Source organism: Pleurodeles waltl, chromosome 3_1 (genome assembly GCF_031143425.1).
Source record: "Pleurodeles waltl isolate 20211129_DDA chromosome 3_1, aPleWal1.hap1.20221129, whole genome shotgun sequence".
Taxonomy (NCBI): Eukaryota; Metazoa; Chordata; class Amphibia; order Caudata; family Salamandridae; genus Pleurodeles; species Pleurodeles waltl.
Window position 1 is genome coordinate 1,762,645,198 of NC_090440.1, and position 21,110 is coordinate 1,762,666,307.

At 52.0% G+C, this 21,110-nt stretch overlaps 1 protein-coding gene across 7 annotated transcripts in view; it reads right to left on the bottom strand.

Annotated features, from left to right (window-relative positions):
• Positions 1-21,110, bottom strand: part of NME9 (NME/NM23 family member 9) — a 466,976-nt gene that overhangs the window by 290,195 nt on the left and 155,671 nt on the right. For all 7 annotated transcript variants that reach the window (XM_069225744.1, XM_069225746.1, XM_069225745.1 and 4 more), the window contains one exon: positions 20,362-20,558. In XM_069225744.1, the coding sequence (XP_069081845.1) occupies positions 20,362-20,558 (197 nt within the window). The remainder of the gene's footprint in view (positions 1-20,361; positions 20,559-21,110) is intronic.

The window sequence follows — 21,110 nt, forward strand, 5'->3', positions numbered from 1 at the left end:
GAGGCAGAAGGGTGACAATTGACCATCACCCTTACCTGGGGGGGTGTCATAAAGCACCCCAGTCCATCCCATAACCCTGCCCCCGAAGCTGTCAAGGACCGCAAAAAGTATGCTCCAGTAGTCCACCCTACTGAAAGTTTTCTCAGCATCCTGGGACTGGACAGTGTCCGCTCTCCTCTTTCTCCAGGCTACATTGATAAGGTGGAGCACAAGTGTAGTCTTATCACTGGTGTTACCACCAGCGATAAAGCCTCCCTGTTCAGTATGTATGAAATCTGGCAGTTCAGGTTCAAGGCAGATGGTCAAGACTTTCGAGAAGAGTTTTAGATCTATGTTTAGGAAGGATATTGGGCGGTAGGAGGGGAAGAGTTTGTGATTCTTGTCCATCTTTGTTATGAAAGCAATAGTTGCCTCTGACATGCAAGTGGAAGCCTCTCTATCTGGGGTGAAAGTACTGAAGAGGGTCGGGAAGAGCAGGGGTGCAAAACGCTTGTAAAACAGTGGGGTGTAATCATCTGGGCCTTTAAAAGTCTTAAGTTGGCCAATGGCCGTTAGGATTTCAGCCTCCATAATTGGGGGTGGGAGTTGTGCAGCCATAGGTGCAACGAACCTGTGGATGGTAACCGACTTCAGGAACGCTTCACTACATGAGGTATCAAGCTGAACAGCCATATAAAGTGACTCATAAAAGGAATGGAAGGCCTGTAGCTTGTCCTCTGTCATAGTGTAAGTCATGTAGCCTACGCTGATTTCCCCTTTGTGATGGCATGCCTTTTGGGTATCCAATTTATGGGCTAGTAAATTGCCTGGCTGATTGCACACATCATGAAAGAATGCTCCCGCACGAATTAGTTAATAGTGAGTCTTAAGCTCTAGAGTAGGGAGTTAACCCCGTAATGTTAGGACTTCGCAAAAGAGCTGTTTGGATGGGGAGTGTTGGTGTTGCTTTCAAGAGTCACTAATTCTGTAGACAGTTGAGTTCTTGTAAGTTTCTGTGTGCACTTGAGTCTAGCTGCCTCTTGAACAAAGTGACCCCTGACAAACACTTTGAGCGCTTCCCAAACCACCTGTTTTTCTGTGTCGCCCACTGTGTTGTGCTGTAAGAAGTCAGTGAGTACCTGTTGGATTATCACTGTCACCACTGAGTCACAAAGGAAAGGGGAGTTGAGGCGCCAGCTGCAGCATGTTGGGTGCAAACTGCCTCTCCAGCAGAGGGTCAAGTGACATGGCTGTGGTCTGAGAGTGACTGTGGGTGCTGATCCACCTCCAGGACAGCGTGCTCCAAACATTTGTCAAGAAGGACAAGGTCAATATGGACATTAGTGTGGTACGCTGTTGAATAGTAGGAATAATCTATAGTTAGAGAGTGGCATGCTCGCCAAGAGTCCAGCATGTTGGGTGCGTAGATAGAGACCAGACTCAGTGGGTCACCCTCTAAAAGGCTAGTGACTAGTATTCATCTACCAGCCTCCCAGCCCCCTTCCACCCCATGGATCTATGGTTACGCTCAATGAAGGGAGCAGCATGGGCAATCAGAACCGTTTTTGCTACTGTTTTAGTGAGGAAAGAGGCATGATATTGTGTAGGGAATTTCCGGGAAGAAAGTTTGCCAATATCAGAATGTGGGTGTCCTAGAGAAAGCAGACCTGGGTCTTCAAGTTGGAGTGCTCACTGAGGATGCCTATGGGCTTGGTGGGACTGTTAAGGCCCAACATTGTAAGTGACTACTGTTAAAGATGGAGGTGAACTAGGAATGTCTGGGGTGGCAGAACGGCAATAGTGCGGACGTGTGTGACCTCCCACCCCGTGAATACATGATCGATGGATGTGAGGGTTTGTATTGATGTAGGGTGCGAACCTTCCATTGTCCCTAACATGAGACAGAAACAATAAGAGAAACAAAACATTGCAAACCAAAATCCCAAAGGGCGAGGTCTAAGTAGCAACCCAAGAATGGGTGAGGTCCTTCTCAGGGAGCCTGCAGTCCCAGTATCCATATTAAGTTAGGAGGTGTGAAGGCCACAGAGACGTTGTGAAGGGAGTGGGCTCCACCCAGCCCAGAAGAGTGTAAGACCCTGGAGGGAGAGTGAGGGTGTAAGGAAATGCCTCCTTGGCATGGTTACCCCCTGACTTTTTGCCTTTGCTGATGCTATGTTTTGAATTGAAAGTGTGCTGAGGCCTGCTAACCAGGCCCCAGCACCAGTGTTCTTTCCCTAACCTGTACTTTTGATTCCACAATTGGCACACCCTGGCATCCAGATAAGTCCCTTGTAAGTGGTACCCCTGGTACCAAGGGCCCTGATGCCAAGGAAGGGCTGCAGCATGTCTTATGCCACCCTGGAGACCCCTCACTCAGCACAGACACACTGCTTGCCAGCTTGTGTGTGCTGGTGAGAACAAAACAAGTAAGTCGACATGGCACTCCCCTCAGGGTGCCATGCCAGCCTCTCACTGCCTATGCAGGTATAGATAAGTCACCCCTCTAGTAGGCCTTACAGCCCTAAGGCAGGGTGCACTATACCCTAGGTGAGGGCACCAGTGCACCATGAGCACTGTGCCCCTACAGTGTCTAAGCAATACCTTAGACATTGTAAGTGCAGGGTAGCCATAAGAGTATATGGTCTGGGAGTCTGTTTTACACAAACTCCACAGCACCATAATGGCTACACTGAAAACTGGGAAGTTTGGTATCAAACTTCTCAGCACAATAAATGCACACTGATGCCAGTGTACATTTTATTGTAAAATACACCCCAGAGGGCACCTTAGAGGTGCTCCCTGAAACCTTAACCGACTATCTGTGTAGGCTGACTAGTTCCAGCAGCCTGCAACAACCGAGACATGTTGCTGGCCCCATGGGGAGAGTGCCTTTGTCACTCTGAGGCCAGTAACAAAGCCTGCACTGGGTGGAGATGCTAACACCTCCCCCAGGCAGGAGCTGTCACACCTGGCGGTGAGCCTCAAAGGCTCACCCCTTTGTGCCAGCACCGCAGGACACTCCAGCTAGTGGAGTTGCCCGCCCCCTCCGGCCACAGCCCCCACTTTTGGCGGCAAGGCCGGAGAAAATAATGAGAAAAACAAGGAGGAGTCACTGGCCAGTCAGGACAGCCCCTAAGGTGTCCTGAGCTGAAGTGACTCCAACTTTTAGAAATCCTCCATCTTGCAGATGGAGGATTCCCCAATAGGATTAGGGATGTGACCCCCTCCCCTTGGGAGGAGGCACAAAGAGGGTGTACCCACCCTCAGGGCTAGTAGCCATTGGCTACTAACCCCCCAGACCTAAACACGCCCTTAAATTTAGTATTTAAGGGCTCCCCTGAACCTAAGAATTCAGATTCCTGAAACTACAAGAAGAAGAAGACTGCTGAGCTGAAAAACCCCTGCAGAGGAAGAACAGAAGACACCAACTGCTTTGGCCCCAGTCCTACCGGCCTGTCTCCTGCCTTCCAAAGAACCCTGCTCCAGCGACGCTTTCCAAGGGACCAGCGACCTCTGAATCCTCTGAGGACTGCCCTGCTTCGAGAAAGACAAGAAACTCCCGAGGACAGCGGCCCTGCTCCAAAAGAACTGCAACTTTGTTTCAAGTAGCAGATTTAAAGACCCCTGCAACTCCCCGCAAGAAGCGTGAGACTTGCAATACTGCACCCGGCGACCCCGACTCGACTGGTGGAGAAACAACGCTTCAGGGAGGACCCTCCGGCGACTCTACGACTGTGAGTAACCAAAGTTGTCCCCCCTGATCCCCCACAGCGACGCCTGCAGAGGGAATCCCGAGGCTCCCCCTGACCGCGACTGCCTGAACTCCCTTTCCCGACGGCTGGAAAAGACTCTGCACCCGCAGTCCCCAGCACCTAAAGAAACGGAACTCCTGTGCAGGAGTGACCCCCAGGAGGCCCTCTCCCTTGCCCAGGTGGTGGCTACCCCGAGGAGCCCCCCCCTTGCCTGCCTGCGACGCTGAAGAGATCCCTTGATCTCTCATTGAAAACCATTGTAAACCCGACGCGTGTTTGCACACTGCACCCGGCCGCCCCTGCGCTGCTGAGGGTGTACTTTCTGTGCTGACTTGTGTCCCCCCCGGTGCCCTACAAAACCCCCCTGGTCTGCCCTCCGAAGACGCGGGTACTTACCTGCTGGCAGACCGGAACCGGGGCACCCCCTTCTCTCCATTGAAGCCTATGCGTTTTGGGCACCTCTTTGACCTCTGCACCTGACCGGCCCTGAGCTGCTGGTGTGGTAACTTTGGGGTTGCTCTGAACCCCCAACGGTGGGCTACCTTGGACCCAAACCTGAGACTTGTAAGTGATTTACTTACCTGACAAAACTAACAAAAACTTACCTCCCCCAGGAACTGTGAAAATTGCACTGTGTCCACTTTTAAAACAGCTTATTGTGTTTTATGTAAAAAGTATACATGCTAATGTAATGATTCAAAGTTCCTAAAGTACTTACCTGCAATACCTTTCAAATGAGATATTACATGTAGAATTTGAACCTGTGGTTCTTAAAATAAACTAAGAAAAGATATTTTTCTATAACCAAACCTATTGGCTGGATTTGTCTCTGAGTGTGTGTTCCTCATTTATTGCCTGTGTGTATGTACAACAAATGCTTAACACTACTCCTTTGATAAGCCTACTGCTCGACCACACTACCACAAAATAGAGCATTAGTATTATCTCTTTTTGCCACTATCTTACCTCTAAGGGGAACCCTTGGACTCTGTGCATACTATTCCTTACTTTGAAATAGTGCATACAGAGCCAACTTCCTACAGAGGGCTGCTAGGAATATTTGGCAGAGATCATGGAGAAGCTGCGGGCTCAGCCACCAGCTCAGACTTAAGCATTCTATAGGAATTCTATGAGCCGAGCCTTGCTATGTTCGATCTCCCAGGTGCTGGAGCCACATCGCCACCCATGGCCAGGTGCCAGCTGACACCCAGGTCCATGGAAGAGGAAGGCAGGCCAGGAGACAAAAGAATCATCACTCTGGTCCTCAGTTGGCAGATTTAGGATGTGCTGGCCTCCTGAAGAGAGGCTGTGGAGTGTGTGAGACCTTCCCAGGAGATAACAATGAGGAACGGGTGAACCCAGCATTATTTCATGCCTTTGGAGATCAACAATTCTATGATCAATTTAAAGACTTGTCACTTAGTAAGAGTCATGGGTGACAGTTCCTAAAAAAGGAAAAAAAGGGATCCACTAAGGGAGAATAAGCCCCCTCGGTGAGCTCTGGACATGATTTCCTCCTTGAGGGTAAAGAGGTACATGCAAATGAAAACATCAAAGAGGGGTTTCCTGGTCTGAAGGAGGGGTACAACCCTGTGTGCCCTGTCTATACGAATCGGTGGTCTTACATCGTGCTGTAGGAGAGCATCAAAGAGGTACACAAGGTTTTGGGGAAGGGCAGCGTCAGTCACAGGGGCAGGGACTCCAGAAGTGTGCATGTTGTTGCAGAGAGACCTGTTTTCTAAGTCCTCTCATTTCTCCTGAAGGGCAATGTGATGGTCCTCTAGTTGAAGGATATGCTGCTGCAGGGCTTCACATTCCTCAGACTGTTTGTCGAGCTTCCATTTAGGTTGTGCCACGCGGCCATGCTGAAAATCAGTCTCATCTTCTGATATCATCTCTGATTTCCTAGACATGTTAGAGGAGAAAGTTTTCATTGATGGGCAGGTCATTCCCCCATCACCATTCCCTCCACTGAGGGAGATGAAGTGGTGCAGTTAAAACCCCCCCCGCCCCCACCCCCCGGAGTGGGTCTGGAGAAAGGGTTTAATGAAGGAGTCTGTTTTATTGTTGCCCCCCACCAACCATGATGACAGATTTCAGAACCAGTCTCAGTGAGGGAGGGGCGCAGAGCCAACCAGTGCAATGAGTGTGGGTCTGAGAGGTAGGCTTGGGGTAGTCCGGGTGGTTGAAGGTGCAGGCCGCCATTGAATGTGAGAGTGTCACAGTCACAGGAGCGAAAGGCAGGCCAGTCCATCAGGGGCGGCAGGAGCGTGTAGAGATCAAGAGCCCCACCCATCACACAGCGCCCAGGGTTCCACATCAGAGGCCCGGCGTCAGTGCCCCAGGAGGCCACAGGGGAGTTAAGAATCCAAACAACTTGTGCCCACAGCCACTGGCTTGTGCCCATTGAGGTTGTGCAGATAGGGCCAGGAACAGGCGGCAGTCTAACTCTGAAGGCTGGGTGGGTGTGCACAAGGGTGTAGGCTCAGCGGACCCCTGAAGGGCCCAGGATGGTGTGTGGTGGCCTGGCGCCGCCACCCCAGGGCAACAGAAGCATAGGCTGAGGGAGTGGCTGATGCACTTGCCAGGCATGCAATCTGAAATGAGGGGGCTCTGATCAACCCCGGCAGGCAGCCGCTGCCCTTGCAGAGGGGCAGCAGGAATGAGAGAGCCGGACCCTCTGGCGTGGCCAGGGTCAAGGTGAAAGGCAGTGAGGGGGCCCCATCCAATACCCGCAGTGGACAGCTGTCTTCGAGAAATGCCAGCAGGAGTAGGAAAGCTGGGCCCTCCAGTGCCGCTAGGGATGAGGCACAATGAGGTGAGAGGGCTCTGTCCAATTGCAGCAGGTGTGGTGTTGTCTTCACAGAGGGCCGGCAAGAGCGAAGAGTGGACCCTCTGATGCTGTCGGGCTGAGGCATGAGGAGGTGAGAAGGCTCCTTTCAACCCCCGCAGACGGGTAGCCACTGTCACGAGGGCCAGAGGGAGCAAGAAAGCCAGGCCCTCTGACCCACATGCCCAGGTGCAGCAGTCAGGCCGAGAACACAGGAGTGCCAAGCTTCAGTGGGTGCCAGAGGATGCTGTTACATTCATGGGTTCTTGATTGGGGCAAGGGGTCCCCCAGGGAATGGGTCCTGCTGAAAGCAAAGAGCCGGGAGAAAACAGCACGATTACACTTCTGCCATCTTCTCAAGCTTGGCCATGCCCCTTTCAGTAGTATTTAATCAGGTCCCGGTACAGAGCTAGTGTGCTGTCAAAGAGTCACGTCTCTTCAGCGCAAGTATGTCAAGTCCTGCTATTTGACCACGGGCATCACTTTCCAACCCAATCTCTGCGGGGACCATGGGGTAGTGACTCACTGGGACCGCCTGCAGTATTCAGATAGAACTTGTCTTGCTACTATCTTTGCCAATGTGTCAGGGCTGCATTCTTCTCGGGTTACCAGCCTAAGATGAGGACAATATCAGTGCCTAGTCTTGCCCATCACCTCACCACACTCAGGGGGAAAAAAGCCAGGTGGGAAAGTGTCTTGCACCACACAACAGTGCACCAGCTCTATCACAAGGCCTCACCAGGAAGGCTTTAGGCTGTGATGGCGCCCGCTCGCATCAGCACTAACTGTCACCATACAGGCAGGGTGCAAAAGGGCCGTGCCATCTTTGCCTGTAGGCCAATCTTCCCTTGTGGTTGGTAGGCACTGCTATCTGCTTTCTGCAGTCCCCAATCAAGTGCGAGGGCCCTGGTGGAAGCAGTGGTGCAGCCATCACAAAGTCTTCCAGCTTCAGCAAATGTCCGGCATATCACTCTCCGTAAGCCTCTCAGCTTCCCAAGCTATCGGGCCACTGCCACAGTCGTATCCAAATGGCCAGAGTCACTCATCCTGAGACGACCCTTTGCCAGATTTGCACCCTTGGTTGGCTACATCACCTCCTAAAGGGTGTTGCTGAAACTGCTCAGTCTGCGACTCCTCACTCGGCTTCTCCAGTAGCGCCATGGTGCTTGGATGACTCCTTGGGCTGCACAAAATCTTCCCACCATTGGATCCATGTTTAATGTACTTTGTGAGGCAGGATGGTTGAGAATTTGAGGCGGGTAGCGCTGAGCAAAGATTAGCTTGCACGCCCTACCTCTGGCATCCAGGCCATGCCACCCAGGACGTTTGGTTTTAAGATCATTTTCTCCACTTGGATTGATCATAATCCTCATCTTACGACTTCAGATGCCTTTTGACTCTCTAAGCATTTGGTCCTTCTTTGCCTTTGAGAGAACTAGTGAGTCATAAAGGCCTTAGGCTGAAATGGGAGAAAACTGACCCAGTGTCAATCATTGAAAATGTATTTATCTAATCCTTGGATAGAGTCATGACTTACTTGGATGACAGAGCTTCTGATGCAGAGGTACTTGAAGTATTGAATGCTATAAGTCATAATGTGTCTATGGTGCTGAAGCCATCTCATTCAAGTAGTGTTAGGCTTCCTGGGAAACACAGGCCAATGACGTGTGGCATCATGCGTTAAAGCGCATACCCTGAGACACAGAAATGGTCGCTAGAAGAATATTTAATTTGATTTTAATCTGATATTGTGCCTAGGAAAAGAGTTACACTTCATGGGTCTAATCTGTGGTAGAATGGTAAGCAAAATAATGATAGGTTGGAATGTTAACCTGAGCAGTTGCCTATGTTTAGGCTTTTTGAAAGCATTCATCCCATCAACTGTTGTGTGTTTGATGTAATGTGCTAAATGACCAAGGGTATACCAAACATGGATCACTTTCCCACTGTGTCACTGGAATCAAGCTACACCCGACTGAAGAGGCCCAATATGACCGAAACTGTTCAAGGGTTGCTCAAGTTCAGAGCGAACCTGGCATCGCAGTTCAGGCTGGACTCTTCCTTTTGGACCAGGACCAAGACTGATTTCCATGTGGCTGGGTGTAATCTGAGATGCCATGTTGGGCAAAACAATGATGGGTTAATATGTTACCTCAAGAAGTTAAACTTATTGCAAGCATTCCTCCCATCATCTTTTGTGTGTCTTAATCACAAAACGCTGAGATTTCAATAGAAGATAATGAAGATGAATATAATCTGCTGAAACATATGGCCCACATAGTATTCTGTAGCACAATATTCTTTTAGCATGGTCTGAACCGGTATCCTGAGGGTCTTTCTACTCCGGCAAAACCTTGTGAATAGCATTTTAACATTACTGAGTGGAACTATAAACAGTAGTCCTGCTATTAGGTTTTTCTTGTACAATATGGGGGTGATTCTAACCCTGGCGGTTGGTGTTAAAGCGGCGGCCAACCCGCCAACAGGCTGGCGGTAAAAAATATGGGATTCTGACCCTGGCGGGAACCGCCAACACAGACAGCCACTTTAACACTCCGACCGCCACGGCGGTACAAACAAACAGCGCGGCGGTCACCGCCAACAGCCAGGCGGCAGACAATGTACCGCCCACACTATTCCAACTCACCAATCCGCCACCTTTTCCGGGGCGGGAGCACCGCCGATAAAAACACGGCGGAAACAGACTACGGACGGGAAAACGCTCACCACTACGCACTCCAGGAGGAAGGAGGACAGCATGGAACCCGAATTAAACATCCTACCTGCTCTCGTCTACCTTCTCATCTACCACGAGTACGAAGTCCGGCACAGACGACAACGGTGAGTACTGCACCTACGACACACGGGAGGGGGAGGACGAAAGGTTACGGGCACACACATATGCGACCCCCCCCAACTATGTACACACCAATGCAGAGCAACAAGTCACAGTGACACCACCCAAACACCCCTGAAAAATGCTAGGACATAATCAAATTTGGAATAAATATTTATGTACCAAAAAGCTCCAGAAAATTATCGTACAACCATGAAAGATATTCACAACAAAACTAATGACATACACATCAGTGTATAACTGAAGTACCAAGTCCTGCACATCCTACGAATTCATCATGTCCGTGGGCCAAAGTCTTGAGAAATAAGGGCAAAGCCCACACAGGAGACCTGAGTCCTTTGGAGAGAACACTGCAGGGGCATCAGATGTAAAAACTACAGGCACCTCAGGGGGAAGGGAAGGGGGGGGGCACCACAGCCACATGAGTCCACGACGCCAGATCCACGAGGAGCCACCATGCCCACTGTACCATCCTGGGGAGTGCAAAGCCACAGTCTCTCAATGTCTCTACAGTGGGTGGGCTGCCCACTGTACCATCCTGGGGAGTGCAAAGCCACAGTCTCTCAATGTCTCTACAGTGGGTGGGCTGCCCACTGGACCATCCTGGGGAGTGCAAAGCCACAGTCTCTCAATGTCTCTACAGTGGGTGGGCTGCCCACTGGACCATCCTGGGGAGTGCAAAGCCACAGTCCATCAGGTGGATGACAGTCTCCACTGGTCAAGGAGGAGGCATGGTGGGCACAGTGAACCATAAACAGTGATTGAGACAGCGTTGCCCAGCGGAGCGGTGCTTGAGAAGAAGGGCCCAGCGGAGCGGTGCTTGAGACGGCGGTGCCCAGCGGAGCGGTGCATGACAGGAAGGGCCCAGCGGAGCGGTGCTTGAGATGAAGGGCCCAGCGGAGCGGTGCTTGAGAAGAAGGGCCCAGCGGAGCGGTGCTTGAGACGGCGGTGCCCAGCGGAGCGGTGCATGACAGGAAGGGCCCAGCGGAGCGGTGCTTGAGATGAAGGGCCCAGCGGAGCGGTGCTTGAGACGGCGGTGCCCAGCGGAGCGGTGCTTGAGAAGAAGGGCCCAGCGGAGCGGTGCTTGAGACGGCGGTGCCCAGCGGAGCGGTGCATGACAGGAAGGGCCCAGCGGAGCGGTGCTTGAGATGAAGGGCCCAGCGGAGCGGTGCTTGAGATGAAGGGCCCAGCGGAGCGGTGCTTGAGATGAAGGGCCCAGCGGAGCGGTGCATGACAGGAAGGGCCCAGCGGAGCGGTGCTTGAGATGAAGGGCCCAGCGGAGCGGTGCTTGAGACGGCGGGGCCCTGTTCAGCGGTGCTCTTCTGCCCCGCGGGCCCTGTTCAGCGGTGCTCTTCTGCACCGCGGGCCCTGTTCAGCGGTGCCTATCTCCACGGCGGGGCCCTGTTCAGCGGTGCTCTTCTGCCCCGCGGGCCCTGTTCAGCGGTGCTCTTCTGCACCGCGGGCCCTGTTCAGCGGTGCCTATCTCCACGGCGGGGCCCTGTTCAGCGGTGCCATTCTGCACCGCGGGCCCTGTTCAGCGGTGCCTATCTCCACGGCGGGGCCCTGTTCAGCGGTGCTCTTCTGCCCCGCGGGCCCTGTTCAGCGGTGCTCTTCTGCACCGCGGGCCCTGTTCAGCGGTGCCTATCTCCACGGCGGGGCCCTGTTCAGCGGTGCTCTTCTGCCCCGCGGGCCCTGTTCAGCGGTGCTCTTCTGCACCGCGGGCCCTGTTCAGCGGTGCCTATCTCCACGGCGGGGCCCTGTTCAGCGGTGCTCTTCTGCACCGCGGGCCCTGTTCAGCGGTGCCTATCTCCACGGCGGGGCCCTGTTCAGCGGTGCTCTTCTGCACCGCGGGCCCTGTTCAGCGGTGCCTATCTCCACGGCGGGGCCCTGTTCAGCAGTGCTCTTGTGCCCCGCGGGCCCGGTTCAGCGGTGCTCATCCAGCAGGTCAAGGGAGCCAGACCTGGCCTGGACTCCCGGCTCAGTCGCCCTCGGACCGTGACGTTTCTGGACCCTTCGGGGACGGACTCCTGGCCTCCTTAGTGTCCTCCTTCCCAGCTGGGATGTGGCATGTGGGGTCCACCTTCTCCGCGCTCCTGCTGCCCTTCCGCTCCTTTGATGGGGCTCTCGGGCCCTTGCCTCCCCTAGATGGTGTGGGTGGTGAAGTGGCCGCACATTGCTCCTTGGGGGCAGCCCTGTCGGTCCTCGCACGGCGGCCCTTGTTTTTGCGGGTCCTCTTGCCGGGGGGGGGGGGGGGGGGCTGGACGTGTCCTTGCTGCTGATGGATGTGTCACTGCTGGCAAAGGGTGGGCTCCAGAGGCCATGCACAACAGTGACACCAGAAGCTGGGCTGGTGGTGGCTGCGGTGCTCTTGGGACTCTTTGAAGATGGATGGGGGAGCTCATCGGGGGGAAAGAGGTCAAGGTTAGCCAGGAAAAGTTTTTTTGGGCCAAGGTAAAAGGTAGGAGAAGTGGAGATGGAAGTGGAGGTAGAGGAGGTGGTTGTAGGAGAGTCAGGTGTGCTGTCATTGGGTGAAGGTGCTGGTGCTGTAGGCTGTCGTGAGGTGGATGGCTGTTGGGTGGGTGGGTGGCTGCCTGCGTTTGTGTGTCTTGGAAGAGGGGGTGACAGACACAGTGGGAGAGGACACAGGGGACGTGTAAATGGCAGTGGGGGTGGTGACTGCACGAGTGTGGACTGTACTGGAGGGTGAGGTGGTGATGGAAGCACTGGCTGATGTTGGGGTGCATGCAGGTGTGAGTGTAGACGTCACAGGGAGGGAGGAGGGAGACGAGGAGGAGGGGGACACAGGGGTGGCAGTGGCTGTTGGCATGTCTGCATCTGGGTGTTGCTTGGGTGAGTGTTTGTGGGATCTGTGGTGCTTGTGTTTGGATGAGCTGCTCTTGGGTGTTGAGGTGTGTGCAGGCTGGTCTGATGGTGTGGATGGGATAGGCTGAGGGACAGGAGACAGAGAAAGGCTGGAGGCAGTAAGAAGAGGGAGGCTGGAAACAGGGACAATGGCTGCCGTCAGTGCTGAGGCCAGAGCAGTGAACGCTCGTTGATGGGCAGCCTGACCCGAATGAATGCCCTCCAGGTACGCATTGCTCTGTTGCACCTCCCTTTGCACACCCTGGATGGCATTCAAAAGGGTTGTCTGCCCAACAATGAGCGTCCTTACCAGGTCAATGAGCTCCGCACTGAGGGCAGCAGGGGCAACAGGGGCAGGGGCTGAGGTGCCTGGGGCGAAGGAGATGCGCGCCTTCCTGGGCGAACCGGCACGGAGCGAAGACTGAAGGGCTGCTGGGAGGGCGGGGCTGGTGCGCTGGGTGGCGGCTGTACCTGTAGAGGCGGGGGGCACAGATGTTGCCGCCACCGCTAGGGAGCTCCCGTCCGAGGACGTGTCGCTTTCGCTGCTCTCACCAGCGGTCCCCGTCGTGGTGCTCCCCTCGCCCTCCGGATCACTGGTGCCCTCGGTGTCTGTTCCTGGGCCCACCGGGGCCTTGTGTCCTGCAGCTCCCTCGTGCTCCGATGCCAAATCTCCTCCGCCTGATGATGCTAATGCACACATGCACAAGAAGATGAAGAGAAAGGGTGGGGGGAGAAAAAAGAAGACCAGGTTGAGTGCATGCAATGTCAACACCGTTGGCGGAGAGGACAGACACAGGAGCCTAATGCACTAAGCCGCGCATTCGGGGTACACTACTCAGTACTACTGACTAGGACAACAGGCCAAGAGACGTCAAACGCGCACATGGGAGATGCTGGACCTTCAATGGCTGTACTTGTCACCCTACCGAGGTGGGGGCCGGGGGCACAGGGCCATGCCTAAGGGAGAGGACTACACTACAGAAAGCGCCCTGGCCTAATGTCACCCACAGCCCTCCTCCCCCACCCAGACGCCTCCACTGCGCAGAAAGATAGCAGAATGTGCTGATACTCACCCCCTTGTGTCTGCTGTGATGTCTTAAAGCGCCCATCCAATTCTGGGTAAGCCACCGCCAGGATCCGGGACATCAGGGGGGTCATGGTGCGACTGGCACCCCTCCTAGGTTGGGAGGCCATCCCCAGCAGTGTTTCTGCGGTCTTCCTTGTTCTGCGGCGGATGTCCTCCCACCTCTTGTGGCAGTGGGTGCCCCGTCTGTTGTGGACCCCCAAGTTCCGGACTTCCTTGGCGATGGCACGCCAAATCTCGATCTTCTGATGGGCGCTGACCTATTTGACATGTACAGGGTGGAAAGGAGGAATTCATCAATGACCTGCATGTTAGATGTGATTGGCCCCCCCCACCAACTTTGCCATATGGCACATGCTCTCATCTGTCGGGCGTTGCACTCCTCATTCGCCCCCCACCCCACCAACTTACATCCACCCCAATCCACACAGGCATAGCCCATCCCATGTGCACCCGGTGTACTCACTTGTTGGTCTGGAGGACCGTAGAGTACCGCATACTGGGGGAGGACCCCATCCACGAGCTTCTCCAACTCTTCAGACGTGAAGGCAGGGGCCCTTTCCCCAGTCGCAGCAGCCATTGTATCTTCCAGACCGAGGTCACAGCAGCACTTGCAGTATAGGTCCTCTCCTGTGGATGATCAGGTCTCGAGTGATTAAGCAGATAGAAAATGGCGGTCACGCCCGCGGCGGTGCGTACCGCGGCGGTGCGTACCGCGACCGCCGGCACACTTCGTCATTGGCTCCTGAAACCCATAGGCTTCAATGTTAACCAATGCGGCTTTGCGCCGCGGTCTTCGACCGCCTACCGCCACGGTGTGCCCCGCCAGCGCATTGACCTCACATCCCATTGTCCCACTTCACAGGTCAGGCAGCCGCCATTTCAAGGGCCTACATGGCTTAATTTTTAATGCGACACACAGGCCTAGGCCTTGCATTGCCACACATACACGCCTTTCAACCCATTGCCATTCTTTAACTGTGCAAGCTGTCTGTACGTACCTGTGGTTTTGCTGACTCTGTGCTCCATGTTGTCCTTCCTAGGCACCGTCCGCTGGGACTTGCGATGAGAAGGGGGAATCCTCGCGTGTACCGACCGCTGGTGGACCTGTCGACAATGGAAGAACGCCACATCATACTACGATACCGACTTGACCGAGCCACTATCCATGAACTGTGTGCCCAGCTGGAGCCAGCCCTGATGTCCCCCATCCGCCAACCCACAGGGATTCCCCCTCTGGTGCAGGTTTTGTCAGTCCTCCATTTTTTGGCAAGTGGGTCATTCCAGACCACAGTGGCCATGTCATCTGGAATGTCTCAGCCTATGTTTTCAAAGATTTTGAGTAGAGTGTTGTCTGCCCTGATGAAACTCATGCGGAGCTACATCATTTTCCCAGAGGAGGGTGACTTGCCTACAGTGAAGGGTGATTTCTATGCCCTTGGACATATCCCCAACATCATTGGTGCCATTGATGGGACCCATGTGGCTTTGGTACCCCCAAAAGACGATGAGCAGGTGTACCGAAACAGAAAAAGTTATCATTCGATGAATGTCCAGGTGGTCTGTTTGGCTGACCAGTACATCTCCCATGTAAATGCCAAGTTCCCAGGGTCAGTGCATGACGCGTATGTGATGCGAAATAGCAGCATCCCCTATGTGATGGAGCAGCTACAGAGACAACGTGTGTGGCTAATAGGTGACTCTGGTTACCCCAACCTGCCTTGGCTACTGACCCCAGTAAGGAATCCCCGGACCAGGGCAGAGGAACGGTACAATGAGGCCCATGGGCGAACTAGGAGGATCATCGAAAGGACCTTTGGCCTCCTGAAGGCCAGGTTTAGGTGCCTGCATATGACTGGGGGATCCCTGATGTACTCACCAAAGAAGGTGTGCCACATCATCGTGGCCTGCTGTATGCTTCACAATCTGGCATTGCGACGTCAGGTCCCTTTCCTGCAGGAGGATGGTGCAGATGGTGGTGTTGAAGTAGCTGTGGAGCCTGCGGAGAGTGAAGAGGAGGAAGACTCAGAGGACGACACAGACAACAGGGACAGAGTAATAGCACAGTATTTCCAGTAGCACACAGGTAATGATCACCCATGCCATTTCCTGAAAGCCTCCTGCATCTCAACTTTGTCGGTTTCCCCCCAGACCTATGGACATGATGTTTGAATTTCCCTTCCCTTTTCTGTGCTGTATGAGCCACTGCGTGACCTCGGCTTGGTTGGCCCATAGACTAATGCTAAGTTACCTCGGTATGTGTAATTCACAATGTTCACAATACGTAATTGATATGTAATGTGTCATACATTTGTAAATAAGACAGCCAGAGTCCTGATTGATTTCAGTACAATGTGTGATTTATTATTAGTGCATAGATATTGGTACATGAGGGTGAAACAGTGATGGGTGGGGGTGGAGTAATGTCCATGGCGGAGTCCAGTTCTCAGTCTCACAGGTGCATTGTCCATACGCCTGTGGCAGGATGGAGCAGGGGCAGTTCAAGGTTTGACAGGGTGGCCATGTGGGACAGTGGGAGGACTTCAGGGGGTATGTGATGCTGGCGGGGGACTTGACATCCTACTCTGTCGTTTTTTTTTATCTCAGGCTCCTTTTGCGGGGCGGTTGTTGTTCAGCAGGAGGTGGGGTTCTGGGGGGCTGTCGTTGTGGTGGGGCCTCCTGTCCACTTGCGCCGGCGGAGGTGGTAGGCTGTTCCTGTTCCTGGGTAGTGACAGGGGCCCGGTGTGATGCCACATGGTCCTGAAACGTGTCCTCTATGCGGTTCAGGGCCTGGACTATGCTCCCCATAGCGGTTGAGATGTTGGTTAGTTGGTCGCTGAACCCCATGTAGCGTTGCTCCTGCTGTGCCTGGATCTCCTGGAACCTGGCCAGTACCGTCGCCATCGTCTCTTGTGAGTGGTGGTAGGCAGCCATGATGGTGGTGAGGGCCTCTTGGAGAGTGGGTTCCCTGGGCCTCTCCTCCCCCCCCTGTCGCACAGCAGCCCTCCGAGTTGCCCTGTTTCCCTGGGCCTCTGTCCCCTAGACGGTGTGCCCACTCCCACTGCCCCCAGGTCCCTGTTGTTGTTGGGTTGGTGGGTTACCCTGGGGGCCCTGTAGTGGTAGACACACCGCTGCTTGACCTGTCCTAGAGACAGAGGCATGGGCCCGCTGGGTGGGAGCTGTGCGGTTGTTCCCAGAGGGGGTTGGGTCTGCAGTGGCCTGTGTCTGGGTGAGGGGAACCGACTGCCCAGAGGTCCCCGATGGTCCGGGCTGGTCGTCAGGTTCCAGGTCGACAGAGCTGCTGTCATCACTAGTGGCCTGTTCCGGGGGTGGGATGGACATTTCTGGTCCCTCCTGACCGGTGTGTTGTCGTTCGGGTCCTGCATGGGGTAAGAGGGTATGGTTATTGTTTCTGTGTGTGCATTAGCTTGCGTTTTATAGGTGCCCTTGTCCCCCAGTGCTGGCATTCCCTTGGGGGAGGTGTGGTGAGGGTGTTTTGTGGGGGGGGGTGATGGGTATGTGCAGTGGTCATGCTTAGGTGATGGGTGTCCATAGTTTGGGGGTGGCATGCAGGGGTTGGTGTTGGGTGGGTTGTGCTGGGGAGACATTCTCAGGAAGGATGTGTGCTGGGGGGTTGGGGGTGAGGGTGGGGGTTAGCATGCTGGGGGTGGGGTGAAATGGTTGGCCTTGTACTTACCAGAGTCCATTCCTCCGTGTACTCCAGCGAGGCCATCAGGATGCAGGATGTTGAGTACCTCCTGCTCCCATGTTGTGAATTCGGGTGGAGTGGGTGGGGGTCCCCCGCCAGTCTTCTGCACTGCGATGTTGTGTCGAGAGACCATCGAGCGCACCTTCCCCCGTAGGTCGTTCCATCGTTTGCGGATGTCCTCTCTATTTCTGGGATGCTGTCCCACCGCGTTGACCCTGTCCACGATCCGCTGCCAGAGCTCCGCCTTCCTCGCTATGGTGGTGTGCTGGACCTGTGAGCCGAAGAGCTGGGGTTCCACTCTTATGATCTCCTCCACCATGACCCGGAGTTCTTGGTCCGAAAAGCGTGGGTGCCTTTGTGGTGCCATGGGGTGGGGTGTATGAGGTGTGGGGTGGTGTATGTGATGATGTGTGTGTTGGTGTGTGGTGCTTTGTGCTTCTATGTGGTGTGTGTGATGTAGCGGTGTGCCTCTGTGTGTCTGGCTATCTATTCTCTGATGTGTGTCTCTCTCTCCTTCGTCTCTGGTTTTTGTTGGTAGGGGTTTGTGGGTGATGTGGGTGTGTGTTTTATATGGTATTGGATGTGTGGGAGTGGTGTGTGTATGGGTTTCAGGTGTGTGCCTTTCAAATTGTCCAATGTGGTAGGGGTTTGTAAAGGTGTGTGTATTTTGACCGCGGCGGGGTCTACCGCCAATGGAATACCGCGGTTGAATGACCGCCGCGTGGATTTGCGGGTCATAATGGGATGGGCGTATTTCTGTTGGCGTGGCGGTGGAGGTTTGGTCTTCTCCAGTTTACCGCTGGCCGCTGATGTGGCGGACTGCAGTGGAGGGCGGATTTTCGGAGGTTTTGCAGTTGTGGGTCAGAATGTCCGTGGCGGCTGACCGCGGCCACGGCGGTATTGTGGCGGCCTTCTGACCGGCGGTAAGCGGCTTTTACCGCCGAGGTCAGAATGACCCCCTATGTATTGTGTTTTTTTTATTTTTTGCTTGTTCTTAAATGTTCTATTCAGCACTTTCACTATTGTTGCTTACACATTCTCTTGACATGCATCCAGCTTACAATGGGTCACACAAGGACTCTTGTGGATAAGTAAGGTTTTTACAGCACCTACTACACACTATGAGAAAGTGTGAAATGATTTATGAACAACAAAACCATGGGAGAATGTATATGGATGTGTGTGTTTTAGATAGTATCAGGAGCAAACTTTTAATTCTAATAGGAGTTTCATGTGTGGGTTTCTGGAACTCACGGAAGTGTATGGTTTATGTTGTATTATTATCAAGAACTTAACGTAAAAGTAGTCTGGTTATTATTTGCACAGAATGAGTCTGGGTTTTCAGAACAAGGCTCCTAGCGAATATTCATATCAAGAGCACTGCTCTGAGTAATCAGTGTAGTTCCCACCATGTTTCAACTGGAGAGACATTGTTTTGGTAAGTGTCGAGCACCATTCTGTATGTTGTGAAAACAAATGCCCCAGTTCACAAGGGCATTTCACAATTATGCATAGAAGTACTGCTGTAGTCCTAATTCGCTGGATTTATAACCCATTTCATAAAGGTATAGGTGGAAATCTCTACCTATAGTGGTCCTTAATCTAATGTGAAAAGAATTATGACCAAATAGGTATACATTTCAGAAGTAAATGTGGCAAAGTGCAGTGGCTGAAAATTGGAAAGATCTACTACAAAGAGGGAGAAGAAATGGGAAATTAAGGAGCGGTACAGAGAGAGACATGTAAATACAAAAACACACCTATAAAAAGTTAAGTCATTTGTAATTCACTAAAATTACACCCACACCTACCCAAGTAGTACTACAATTCAAACAGATTCACATCTATTCCAGACTGGCCTTCGATTAAGTCGCACACTACATATGGCCAATCACTGGCACTACAATGGAAGTCGAGCAACCCAATAAAACATAATAAATTAAAGAAACAATGACACATAACTTTAGACATTGTAAACACCTATAGAGATCACAATGTACAAATGTAAAAACTAAATGAAGAATAAAATTAATGTATAACATGGTCATATACACTAGCCGACACGTATAAAGATCCAATTATAAAAACATACACATAACAGATGCACCTGCATCGAAAATTATAAATATGTAAACTGATAATTAATTTTAATAAAACACGACTCATCTCACATCTAACACCACACTACATAGACTACAAGAGGCAATATACCACATTGCATGTTCCAAACACAGACACACACACAAAGACATACAGCACAATAATAGCTAACGTCTGTTAGTACAATGCCTCACAGCTCAAGGGGAAGACGGCAGAGCCCAGAATGTGGGTTTTATTCAAGTGTTCTCAGTAGTAATTTTCATCCCGGTGTATGGATTTCCCCAGGTGATTCTTTTTGATTTGTAGATGTAAACAATGTAGGGGGGATATCTCCAATGCATTGTACAACTGCATTTGTCGGATTTCCACTTACAATATGCCCATAAACTTACTGGTAGCAGCTTTACAGTCGTATTTTGGATGGTACAAGGGGGTGTGTGTGACACATACTCCTATTACAAGGCATAAATATCTTCTTAGAGTTGGTGAACTGTATTCAGATGGATATTTGCATGCAAGCATAGGCGTAAATCTACATACGTGGAACATTCTTTCCATAGATTTACCTCTGTAAATTTGGCCCAAGGCTATTAACATGTGATTCTTAATTCGGGAAGTCTGTAAATTCTAGTGATTGTTCTGCAGATTTCCTAGCCTTAAGAGACAACACAACAGAAAATGTCCTCTCTATTAATGAGCATCTCATACTTCATTTTAAACACACTTTGGGAGAAACTGAGGTTTAAAATTCACCACTTCACCCCATGACAGAGAGCGGTGGCAAGGAGGATTCACCGTCCTACCGTTCAAAGGTTTTCGTTACTTCTGGACTTTCAGTAACACTGTGGTGCATTAACCGCCCTGACATTTGCCAGTGAAGTGGCTGACTGCATAGACCCCTCACTCTGTACAAACACCTCTGCACATTTAGCTTCAGTGCCTTGATGTTTGAACATATCATCAATTGAAACTGGAACGTTCTTTGTAGACATATGCAGCAGTTTGCGTGCTCACAAAATGTTCTTTGTTTTTAATAAGGGTGTTGACTAAAACCTTTAGTATGTTGTTGGTCTCAGCACAGATTAAGGCATATTAATATCTATATACAATCGAGCATTGTCCTCTTCACAAAATGTTAGCCAAACATGCCCCACTCCATCCAGTAATTCTACTGTAAGCTGTTATTACCTTTCCTTTCTTTGAGGATTTCAGGTCTGATCAAAGCTAGGGTCCTCTCAGGATGCATTGTTCGTGTGTTCTGTGTAGCCATGTCTGGTGCTTTGAAATGGGGGAAAAAGAATGCCAACTCCCTGCTGGCCTGCTCCCTGTCCTCGCTACCGTGGACTGCATTAAACATTACTTCTGTGCCATACTGGGCCCGGAGACTGTGGGAAAGACAAAATTAGTCACGTTGAGTCAAAAAAAATTCCTGTGTGTATTAGAAAGGCAAGTTACTTTTGAGCATATCTGACAGAAGTAGAGGACTATCATTCATATACAACCAATATGTTCATGATGTGTACTCATTACGTGTGTGCATACATGTGTACATGGGTGTGTGAAGCACAAAGAGGGCATGGACACAGAAACATGTTTGAGTGATGGTTTAATGGCTTGATTGGTAGTGGGATGATAATACATTGGCTCTGTCATACAGGCCATGAGCAAGTAGTACCTATATATGAAGTAGTACGGTACAATATCCAAGGGAGCTGTTACACAACAGTATAGATTGATTCTTATTCCAGTGTGACCTGCCTCTGAAATCCCAATGTGCCTCCTAATTCATTTTCTAATGGTGGGAGATGATCACAGAAATGTGTAACTAGAGACTTAAAGGAACAAGCATTTGTAATGCAATGGGTCTCGCATTTGCTCAAGTTAGAGCTATTAGCATTGTACATTCCTAACTGGACTTTTCTTGGCACATAAATTGA